Source organism: Cygnus olor, chromosome 5, assembly GCF_009769625.2.
Source record: "Cygnus olor isolate bCygOlo1 chromosome 5, bCygOlo1.pri.v2, whole genome shotgun sequence".
Taxonomy (NCBI): domain Eukaryota; kingdom Metazoa; phylum Chordata; class Aves; order Anseriformes; family Anatidae; genus Cygnus; species Cygnus olor.
The window spans coordinates 9-11,000 of record NC_049173.1 but is presented as its reverse complement, the minus strand read 5'-3'; the positions used below and the strand labels follow the sequence as shown (position 1 = coordinate 11,000).

General features: G+C 53.4%; 1 protein-coding gene across 19 annotated transcripts; it reads left to right on the top strand.

The window, feature by feature from the left end:
- Window positions 1-335: 335 nt before the first annotated feature.
- Window positions 336-5,156, top strand: LOC121071247. Of its 19 annotated transcripts, none has more exons than XR_005820466.1 (5): window positions 816-959; window positions 1,136-1,286; window positions 2,730-2,876; window positions 4,084-4,175; window positions 4,911-5,156. XR_005820466.1 is itself a non-coding variant. In XM_040559461.1 (5 exons), the coding sequence occupies exons 1-5, from the start codon at window positions 843-845 to the stop codon at window positions 4,127-4,129; spliced, it is 507 nt and encodes a 168-aa protein (XP_040415395.1). In that variant the 5' UTR covers window positions 816-842; the 3' UTR covers window positions 4,130-4,251. The 19 variants fall into 19 exon arrangements, 11 of the variants coding, with proteins under 11 accessions (XP_040415400.1, XP_040415395.1, XP_040415393.1 ...); XR_005820467.1 differs by having other exon boundaries at window positions 2,730-2,880; XR_005820473.1 differs by lacking the exon at window positions 4,911-5,156 and adding an exon at window positions 2,418-2,574 and having other exon boundaries at window positions 2,730-2,842; window positions 4,084-4,253.
- The last annotated feature ends 5,836 nt before the right edge of the window (window positions 5,157-10,992 follow it).

Sequence of the window (10,992 nt, the reverse complement as noted above, 5' to 3'; positions counted from 1 at the left end):
GTCTTTAAGAGACATTTGGATGTTGAACTTAGTGATATGGTTTAGTGGAGGACTTGTTAGTGTTAGGTTAGGGGTTGGACTCGGTGATCTTGGAGGTCTCTTCCAACCTAGATGATTCTGTGTCTGTGTCTGCTCCGGGAAACCCTGCCTGCCGCTCTGCTTCCGCGCACGGGCGGAGCCGGCCGGCTCGCCTAAGGAAAGGGACCGGGCGGCACCACAGAACCCCTGCCCGCGGCAAAATGCCGGCACCCCTCTCGGGCGCGGGAGCCCCGCCCGACCGGCTCTGTACCGGCCTGGGAACCGAGGGCGGAAGTAGCCTACAGAGCGTGCCGGCACTGAGGCTGGAAGCACTCCGTGATTGGCTGGGAACCCAGGGCGGAAGTGATGTCCGGACGTGCCTTCCCTGAGGGCGGAAGCGCTCCGTGATTGGCTCGGAGGAACCCAGGGCGGAAGTGCCGTGCAGGGCTTGCCGGCACTATGGGCGGAGGCTGCGGGGCCGGACCGGGCTCGGGCCGGCGAGGCGCGGTGCAGCAACGAGGTTGGTGGTCGGGGCCGCCCCGGGCCGGGCCGGGCCGGGCCGGGCCGGGGAGGGGGCGAGGCGGCGGCGGTCGGGGCGCCACGCGGTCGGCGGCTTCTGCGGAAACGGCCCTTGTGCGGGGCGGGGGCGGCGCCGCGCCGGACCGGACCGGACCGGGCCGGGCGTGCGGCGGGGTCTGCACCGCGCGGGGCTTCGGGGGGCTGGGGGAGAGGGGGGCGGAGCGGCGGGAGGCGGTGCGGGGGGGGCGGTTGTGTGCGCTTGGCCGACTCCCCTCTGGGTTGGATGGACTGCGCCGTCCCGAGGCATGCTGGGAGCTGTAGTTCTGTGGTGCGCGGCCGGTCTTTCCCCGAGCCGGGCCGGGGCCGGGCCGTGCGCGCCGGGAGGCGCAGGTCGCCGCTGGCTGCGAGCGCGGTCGCCGGCGGTGAGGCGAGCGAGAGCCTTCGGGGGTGCTTCCCCGGAGCGTCGGGCCGGGAGGGGTGGGGGCTGCGGCGGCCGGGCGCGGGTCCTCGCTGCGCTTGATCGCCGGGCCGCGCCTCGGAGGTTTTCCTCTCCCCGCGTGCTGACAGCCGGCTCTCTCCTTTTTCTGCGGCTCACCAGGGCAGAAGCAGCTCCCCGCCGCTAGGACCCCTGCGGGGTTTGTTGCCGAGCGAAGGTGGCGCACCGGCTACACCGAGGAAAGCTGCAGCTGGCGTGCTGCAGCCGCGGGTTTCCCAGGAGAAAGAGCAGCCCGACTGTCCCAGCTGTCCGGGTAAGTCGCAGCAACCTTTGGGTGAAACCGAGGCGTGCTCGTAAACTTCCTGCAGCCCAGGCTCAAAGGCGTAATCGAATGCGCTGAAGCGCGAACTGCTCGGTGCGGGGAAGCGCAAAGGAAAGCCGCGTAGCGCCTGCCAAGTTGTAGGAGCTTCTTAGACCTGGAATGAATTGGCCTGTCGAGCTCTGTCTCTTTGTTGCTCAGTCTGTGGTACGAGAGGCTAAACTTTGCCCCGCCTCAGCTTTCAGAGTTGTCCTAGAAATAAACCGGGGCTTGCGGGGCTTTCCAGAACGCTGGTTGTGGTCGGTCAAGACAGACGTGAGAGGCGATTTCTGTCTGTCTGTCTGTCTGTCCATTGGTTATGTCCCGAGAGTTTTGCTTGAACTGTGTGCGATAAAAGAGGCCTCGGGCCCGTACTGAGCGGCGAGAGAAAGCAAAACTCCAGGTAAGCGCTGGCCGTGGCAAAGTTGCTTGGGAATTGAGCGGCTGGGGGTCTTTCCAGCAGAACTCGGTGCGCAGACAGAAACGTGACCTTCGAGGTCCCTGTCTGCCTTGCGTTGAAGCTGTGGTATTTGACCCCTAACTGTATGGAGTTGCTAAATCCTAGAGGGGATGATAGAGACGTCCCTGGTTCAGCCTTTTTTGCCACAGTCGTTGCGGAAATTTTGGAAAAGTGAGTATTATCCCTCTCTTTAAATTCACCTTTTAAAGTATTCTTTCTGCAGACTCCCGTCTGTGGTTTAGGTACTTGATTTGCGTGAAACAGAGCCAGACTTTCCTATTAACTAGCGCCCCGATTGAAATCCCTGTCGTCGGAGAACAAGAACCATAAATGGTGCTTGGCAGTTTAAAGTCTCTTGGCTTCTACGGAGGCTAACTTGCCAAAGCGAATAGGAAGTAGCCTAAAGTTCAGTAACGACGCTGAATAGAAAAGGTCCTCTTCTGGACGGGAAAAGAGCTTCGCAGAACATGAGCTCTGTTTCCCGTAGGGCTCCCTGCTTACCCACCCGTTCAGCGATTATTGCGGGCTTTGACTGGTCCCCTCAGGTCCAATATCGCACAAGCGTTGTGCCGCAGATGGTACCTTAGCTTACTTTCCATCTCGTGCCGCGTTACTTATACCCGCAGAAGACTTACTTCAGCGTCGAATAAACCCCGTGCGAAGCGTCCCCGACTCGTGCCGGTGGGACCATCGCGTTGTGGCTGGTAAAATCCAGGAACAGGACGATGCTTGGAAGAACGTAGCCTATGGAGGAGCAGGCAACAGTCTCCTGTTAGGCAACAGGTTTTCGAGACTGGTTTTCCCACGCCCCTGTGCATTTTGAAGGAGGCAGTCCCTAAGCTGATGCAATCCAACTGCATCTAAGCTGTAGGTTGTTACTTCCACAAGCTGTAAAGGAACTTAACGTGTTGTTTTTTGTTTTTTGTTTTTAAATCGAGGCTCGTGTGCGTCCGTTTGCCTTGTCCCGATGGCTGGTGTAGATGATCGCTCACGTGCCCCAAAGCTCCTTGTGCTGATGTTGGATGTGCCCCTCGGCAAAGGACCGCATCCCGTGTGTTCAGCTTTTCTTCCTTACCGTGTCGTATGTATGTATTTATTTACTTTTCTCAAAGAAAGGGTGGATTTTTCACGGGTCTCTCTGTGAGCGTACCGAACAAGGCCGCAGTAAATACGCGTAAGCGAGCAGGCTGCAGCGCGTACTGGACGGTATCAGAGCGCTACCCTGCTAGCAGTGGAGAGCCAGGTGAAGGTGTCCCGGGTAAGGGCTTGTTCTGCCTCAAGTGGAACGGAAAGTTTCTGAAGTGAGCATCCCGGGGGATGTTTGTAGGACTGTTGTTAGACGATAAACGTCCAGATGGCTGTCGACGAAGGGGATTGTCCTGGTTTCAGTCAGGACAGAGTTAATTAACTCTGTCCTGACTGAAACCAGGACAGGATTTTGTTGGCTCTTTTAGATAGCTGTTCCTACCGAAGATCGCATCGGTTACAAGAGGTAGTAGTAACCTCGCAGTCTCTACGTTCTGTAGCGTCTGTAGCGAAATAAACTGGCGGATGAATAAATGAGCAGGTACAAATACACGTGACTCTACAGCTGAGATTAAATAACGTGCAGTTTCTTCTGTGTTTTGTCTTTCAAAGCACGTCGTTGCCGAGCGCCTGAGCTTTTTGCTCGCGTTACCGAGGAAAGGAATGGCCGCGCTTCTTCCCCCCTCATCCCTCTCTTTTTTTTTTCTCTCCTCTTCTCCCTTGATGACAGGGACTCGAAATGTTTTCCTCGGATGTCCACGTGAAAATTTAACAAAAAAAAAAAAAAAAGGCGACGGTGAACACTGACAGAATTGGGTGACTTTTTCAAGGTAGAGGGCCAAGAACGCGGAAATTTCTAGTACGTTAGCGTTACTCTGTTAACAGAACCAACGTACAGGCCGCTTGCTGTTCCTAGTTTTTGGTTTGGTTTTCCTTTCAGCAGTCTCCCCAAAGGCTTTTCTGGACACGTTTTGTATCTTTTTTTGTTCTTCCAGGATTCATTCGTCAGCAAAGACGACCATGAAATCCGAGGGCTGTGGACAACCATCTACCAGATGGTTGCTGCAGTTGCCTTTGGTCCCGTCATTCGTGCTTTTAGCTCGCCCTTTCCTTTATCTGGAGTTGAGTTTTTCTTGCAGCGCTATGTTTGCAGTGGTAACATTGCTGCCGAGGTGTTTTTGACTAAAAATGATCTTAGCTGTAGTAGTGAATTCACAGAGTGTGGCTTTGTGTAATGATCACAACTTTTTTTTTCCTTTGTCACAGATAGGAGAAAAGCTCTTTCCAGAGAGATGGAGAAGGAATTAATTAGACCTCTGCTTCATCCTGTGAGACCAGAAGACAATGACTGACTAACTGTAAGCTGCGATTCTCAGGAGTCGCATGGCTGAGAGTCTCGGGTTCCTTCTCTGCCTGCCCCCAGGGCCTTAGGCATGAGAAATCTAGGCTTAATGTTTTTGCCTATGAACTACTGTCGCGTTAAGGGGCATAGCTGACTACCTGTTACGGTTCTGGTCGGATTCAGGGTACTGAACTGTCACGGTCACGGATTCACCTAAAACGTACAGCACACCCTCGCGCTAGTCGCGTTCAATGAGAACTGTCACGGCTAGGAGCAATGCACTGAACAGCAATTTATTACAGCAACAAGGACACAGGTTCTTTGGATCGCCGGCGGTAAATTCACTGTCCGCGAAAGCAAGCGAGCACGCGTGCTCAGCGCTCAGTGGTCGCACCTTGGAGGCACGGAGCTTTTGGGATGGAGGGTGTTTTGATCTTATGATGATACTAGAATGAGCAAAAGTTCCCTGGAGTACAGTGTTTTGTTAAAAACATGACAGGTCGTTGGCTCAGGGTAGCAAACGTGCAGCTTATCGGTCTCAGTGTGCACAAGAGCATCGGGTCCCCATCTGGTCGCAGAGCCTATCCGTGGTGTTTCCACTCCGCCTTACGCTCCGTCCTGTTCCTTAGAGTCAGCACACCGCGTTCCCCTGGTGCGATAGCATGTGAAGTTGGAGGCCTAGGGAACGCTTAGGTAGCGCAGCTGCCCTCCACCCTGAAAGCTTCTCAGTGCTGTACGCTTTCTTTAAAAGGTGAATATGAGTTTAATTGGCCTAGGTACTTCAGGCAATTACTCCGCAACTACCCAAAGCAGCGATAGTGAGAAGCCCACTTCCAGCATCCGCTCCCCACGCAGGGACGGACGGGTGGACAGACGGACGCCGCTCTTTGCCTTGCCCGCCAGGGGAAGGGGAGAACGACCGGGCAGGGAGCCCCACCGCAGCCCCCTCCCGGGAGTCCTGCACAGCAGTTTAATAAAGTTTGCTTTCCGGCCCGTGCCCCTTTGGTGGTTGCCGCCCCGGTAAGTGGCTGTCGCCGTCTGCGTGTGGGTGCAGGTTCCGTAGCGGGGTGGGTGTGGAGGGGGCAGGGGCCCGGAGGGGGGGTGGCCCCGTGTCGTCGTCCGGGGTGCGGGGCCAGCCCTGCGGGTGGGGGGCAGCTGCCTATTGCGGGACCGGGAGGGCAGCTCGGTGCTGTCTTTGCTCCCCGGGCTGGGGGGGACTGCTCTGTGTGGTGGGGGCTGCTTGCAGTAGCGCAGGTGGGGGGGGCTGGGGGTTCCCGGCAGGACCCCCAGGGCAGGGGATGGCGTTGCGGAGGCCGGGTCCCGCGGGATTGGCGGCTGGGGCAGGGAAAGGCCAGGCGGCAAGGATGGCACGGGGTGGCAGGCGGGTCTGCGGGTGCTGGGCTGCGGGTCAGGAAGCCCGGGGCTGGCTCCGCGGCGTCCGCAGCGTCAAGCCGCCAGGAGCACTTCTCCCCCAGCAAGCCGGGAGTTGCGGTCCTTGGGCTCAGAGCTTCCCGTTGCCCACGTTGGGTTCGTTATTATCATCTCCTGCCTTTTTTATCCCGGTAAAAAATGTACTGTTTCAGCTTGCCGTCGCTCAGCTTCCCAGCCGTGAGCGGCACGTTGCCCAAGGCAGATCCTGAGGCCTCCCTGAGGCGGCGGGGGTGCAAAAATTTCTGCTGTTTTCGTTTGTGCTTCTGGGAAAATGGTCTGGGAAGCTGTGCCTGCTCACCTCGGGACCCCCTGCCGGCGAAAGGCGGGTGCTGCAGGCGCACTGGTCGCGCATGCGCGTGGCGCCCCCGGGCGCCCCTGCGCCCCTGCCGGCGAAGGGGTAGGCAGGGGCACTGGTCCGCGCATGCGCGGTGGCGCCCCCGGGCGCCCTCTGCCGCCCCCTGCCGGCGAGAAGGGGTACGGCAGGCGGCTGCTCCGCGCATGCGCGGTGGAGCCCCGGGCGCCCTCTGCCCCCCCTGCCGGCGAGAACGGGTACTGCAGGCGGCGCGGTACGGCGCATGCGCGGTGGAGCCCCCGGGCGCCCTCTGCGCCCCCTGCCGGCGGGAAAAGGGTACTGCAGCGGCGCTGGTACGGAGCATGCGCGGTGGACCCGGGCGTCCTCTGCGCCCCCTGCCGGCGGGAAAGGGTACTGCAGGCGGCGCTGGTCCGCGCATGCGCAGTTTTTTTCCTGCGAGTGATGTTACTACATTGATTTTTTTTTTGGGGTGTCACCTGTTATGCTGCTAGATTTTTCTTCCTGTGTAGAAGAACGGTTGAGCTCATTCCAGTTAGCTTCAGTAACTTGCTTTCTCGTATTGTCATTTCAATATTCAAAGCTGAAGCAAAAGCATTGGTATTGTTGCTGCTAGACAGACACCAGTTCTCCTGTCTGCGCTCTGCATGCTGTTCAGATAAGCTAGAAGAAATAAAGGCAAAGAAACACAGCTGCTGCGCTACTGCTTCTTTCTGCTTTCTCGTGCTTTGCCCCTCCCCTTTCCCAGGTGATTGGGTTTGGGTTCCAGGCAGAGCTTAATGGTAATTGAGTCACAGGCATGCCCTCAGAGAGCTCATTCTGCCTGGGCTGCGCTTTGGGGTAAGTGCTTTGGTTTTCCTTCAGTCAGTTGCAGGGGTCTTTAGGTGGTTAAGAGTCTACGGATGATGCGTTCCAAGTAGAGATCGGTACGCCTCTTTTGATTTGAGGTAACAACTAGTAGGATCTGTTAGAGGCAGCTCTGGGAGGGCTGACAGAGGGCCCGAGACTGATAAAGAGGCAGGATCCATGAAGTAGCGGGGAAGGGAAGAAGGTAGGCACTCCGGTTTAGGAATGATCCGGTAACTCTGTGCAGAGACCAAGGTAAGAATATTAAGTATTGCCTGTGGGGTCGGGTGAGACTCCGTGTGATGTGTGACTGAGACATACTTTTGTACGAAGCAGAGTGTGGAGAGTCTGATCCGCGGTTCCGTAGCCGCGAGGGGCGTGGCCGGAGACCGCCGAAGCGTGAGATAAGAGAGAGAAAGGAAGCGTCTCGGGAATTTGGTGTACGGTAGCCCTTGCACGGGGAAGTGCTTGGCAGTACACCAGGGAAATTTGGTGTACGGTAGCCCTTGCACGGTAAAGTGCTTGGCAGTACGCCCCCATTTTCCAGAATCGGAACGTTAGTGTGTGGTACCCTGCAGGAGGGAAATTTCTGTAGCAGCACACTGACAAGGGCTAGGAAAAATGGGAAATATGAGTTCCAGGGACAGGGAGATATCCCTGGGGGAGTGCCTGCCGACAGGTCTTCCTGAAGAATGATAAGAAACTGGAAAAATAATATCAAATCAGAGGAGATGATAAAAGAAAGAGGGAAAAAAAAAAAGGTTAAATATTGTATCGGTCAGGACAAAAGAACCAATTAAGGAAACAGCAGTATTTTGGCCAAAATAGGGTCTGATGAAAATTCAGGCTTTAAATTTATACATAAACAATAAGATTCCTTTTTGGAGAAGGAGCCAAGTTACGCCCCTATATCCTAATATGCACGGTGGCAAGCAGTCGCTCCAGGAAGGGAGACAGGGACTGTAATTAACACTGTCCTAGAGAAGGAGCGTACTCTAGGCTCTGGCAAGAATTAGAACAAGGTAGAAGAGATGCTGAGAATTTTGCCTTCCCTGATACTAACAGTACTAACGCTAACTGTCTATCCTCTTAGGTGAACTCCCCCCTCTCCTTACCGGCAGAGAGGTTAGGAGTTTAAGGAGGAGACGAAGTCCTTAGCTGAGGACCCCAACAGGCTAGCTGAACTCTTAGACCAGTTCCTAGGACCTAACCTACGCTCTTGAGGGGGAATTATGTCTATAAGTATGTTGTTACAGGGAAAGAAATGCGAATGATCGGAGGAGAGCTGCTATACAAAAATGGAGAGAGCTCATCCTCCAGGACCAGGGGTAATACCGGCAGGGTAGAAAATACCCATTGCTGATCCTGGCTGGAATAATAATAATGCACAACACAGAAATCATATGAGAGGTTTGGGTCAGAATGAGAAAGTACTCGTGGATGAATGCCAAGGACCTGGTATCCCAAGGTCTCTTGAAAGTTCATTTTGTGATTAAAGCCTGGCAAGATACACAGAAAAGCTCCAGAAGGTGGGGGATGTAGTGAACAGTCACTGTGGGGGGCCCTCCTGCGGAGGCCCTGGGGTGTATATCGGGTGGGGAGATGCGAAGGAAAAGCAGAGCGCGAAACTAATGGTATTGACGGTGGAGGGTTGGAGAAAGAGGAAGAAAATCTTCAGGGAGTCAGGGCCAGGATGGAAAGGAGAAGAAGAGAGATGAAGGAATGGCAGGCAAGGAAAGCTCAGGGACAGGCTTTGAAGCGTGGCCAGGCTGGCCACTTCAAATAGCAATATCCGGAGTGGAAGAAGGAGGAGAGAAGGAAAATGGGAAAGTACAGGTGGAGAAAGATAGAAGTGTTAAAAAGGGTTAGTGAAGGTGTTAAGGTGTGGTATGTAGTGTTGACAGAGCTGTTGAAGTTGAACGAGTAGGGAAAGAGGATGAAGGCATTATCTAAGTAACAGTCTAGAAGTTTTGGTATATTTGCTGTGGGTTTGGTCAGTTTCCCAAGTACTGGGGGGGGGGGGGGGGGCAGCCTGCTCCGCCCCCGCCCCCCCCCCCCCCCCCGAACCTTGCTATGTGAACCCAATACACTGGGGCAGCTAGATCATTACTGGCTTGTAAAGTATCAGGGATTAAATTAACTAATGAAACCCTAAAAGTGATGGGGGTAGAAGGGGCTGGGATAACAGTGCCACTTGGGGGATACCAGGCTGAGAGTAGGGGATAAAATGATCGCTGGGCAATTACTGTATGTACCAAAGGCAGGACTACTTGTTGGGAAGGGATTTGATGATGACATGGGCATTCAAATGGCAAATTGTTAGACTGGAATAACAGTGTTATTAATGGAGTGCTCTCAGGCCTGAGAGCAAAGATCTATTCACCTCTGACTGGAAAGACCCGGAAATGGGGCGGGGAAGCAACAATACAGGCGGACAGTTTTACCTCAGGGGTTTACAGGGCCACCAATTTATTTGGGCAAGTTCTAGAAACAGATTTTGGAGCGATTACAACCTCCCGAGGAGGTATTACTGTTACAAATATGCAGATGATCTTTTATTGTCAGACAGGAGAAGACAGTTGTGAAGGAAGCTACTGACAAAGCTATTCGACTTCTGGGAAAGCAGGGCTTGGGAGTATTGCAAAATAAATGACAATATGTAGAAGGAGAAGTCAGGTATTTAAGGCATCTAATGTCTGAGGGAAAACGAAGAATAAATCAGGAGGATTCAGGGAATGTTGAAAACTAAGACAGAATTAAAAAGTTTTAAGAGAGATTTATTTTTTCTAAGGAATCAGGAGCCACGAAGTCTGAGGGAAAATGGATACTCCCTGCTGGGAGAGAAATGCTGAATAAAGCACCAATGAGGCAAATATTAACTGTCTACATCAAGAGAGTCATTGGCAGGTGCAAGCAATGTGTGATGTTGTGCTAAGAAAGTATGTCTGTGTAGGAATATACACTTTAGCGAAGCAAACATGCAGAGGATGTACCATATGTCAAAGGTAATAAAAAGGTCATCCGTAACCCACCTAGAGGGGGACGGGCGCCAGGGATTCGGACCGTTCCAAAGCATACAGGTAGACTTTACCGAATTACCTGAAGCAGGGAGACTTAAGTACTGTTTGTCCTAGTTGACCACGTGACTGGATGGGTGTAAGCTTTCCCCTCGGTATCTGCCACTGCGAACACGGTGGCTAAGGTATCACCGGAGCAAATAGTCCCTAGATGTGGGATAGTTGAAAACATTGATTCAGATCAAGGAAGTCACTTCACTTCACAAGTACGGCAAGGGTTAATGCAGGCCTTAGAGATTGAACGGAACTTTTCACACCCCCTGGCACCCCTCCTCTTCTGGGAAGGTAGAGCGAATGAACAGACGTTAAAGAAGCAATTAACTAAATTAGTGTTAGAAACCCAACTTCCTTGGGTAGAATGATTACCTTCAGCACTCCTCCAGGTTCAAACAGCGCCGAGAAAGGATCTAGGAATTTCACCGCATGAGATGCTGTTCGGATTCCCCTATCTGGGCAGAAGGATGAGATACCGCAATTCGAAACAAGAGAGAGTTTTCTTAAGAACGTGTTCTGGGGTTGTCCTCTTCTTTGTCATCTCTCAGAACCGTGGGTTGTTGGCTCAAACCCCACCTTTGGAATTCCCATTCTCCACATCAACCAGGAAATTGGGTCCTGATTCGGACCTGGAAAGAATCAGAACTCGGCCTGAATGGGAAGGACTATTCCAAGTACTACTAACCACTGAAACAGCCGTAAGAACTGCAGAAAAAGGCTGGACACCATACTCGAGTGAAGGTGTCCGTCGACCCCGGTACCTGGAAGCTGTTCCTACAGAAGAGTTGTTGTGGAAGTTGAATCGAAGAGAAAAATCTCGTAGCGGACTTGGCAGGATAAAAGCTTACAATTGTAAACTAACCTTCTATTTCACAGGTAACTAATGAGCGTGACTCGTGATTGAGAGAAAGGACTGGCCTATGGCGAATCGACGAAGTGCTCCCAACGGGGTTTTTGTTCTAGTAGTAGTGTACATATTATTACTGTTTGTATTGGTAATATTTGGAAACCTAAGGGTTAAAATAATGACGGGGAAAAATCAACTATAATTTTGTTTCTAGTGATTGTGGCCTCAGAGAAGGCCTTGGTCAATTGGCAACTTGGAAAAGGCATGACCAGATAATAGTAAGAGGGATACCCCGTCAGAATAGGGGGTGAATGTGACAGAGGTTATG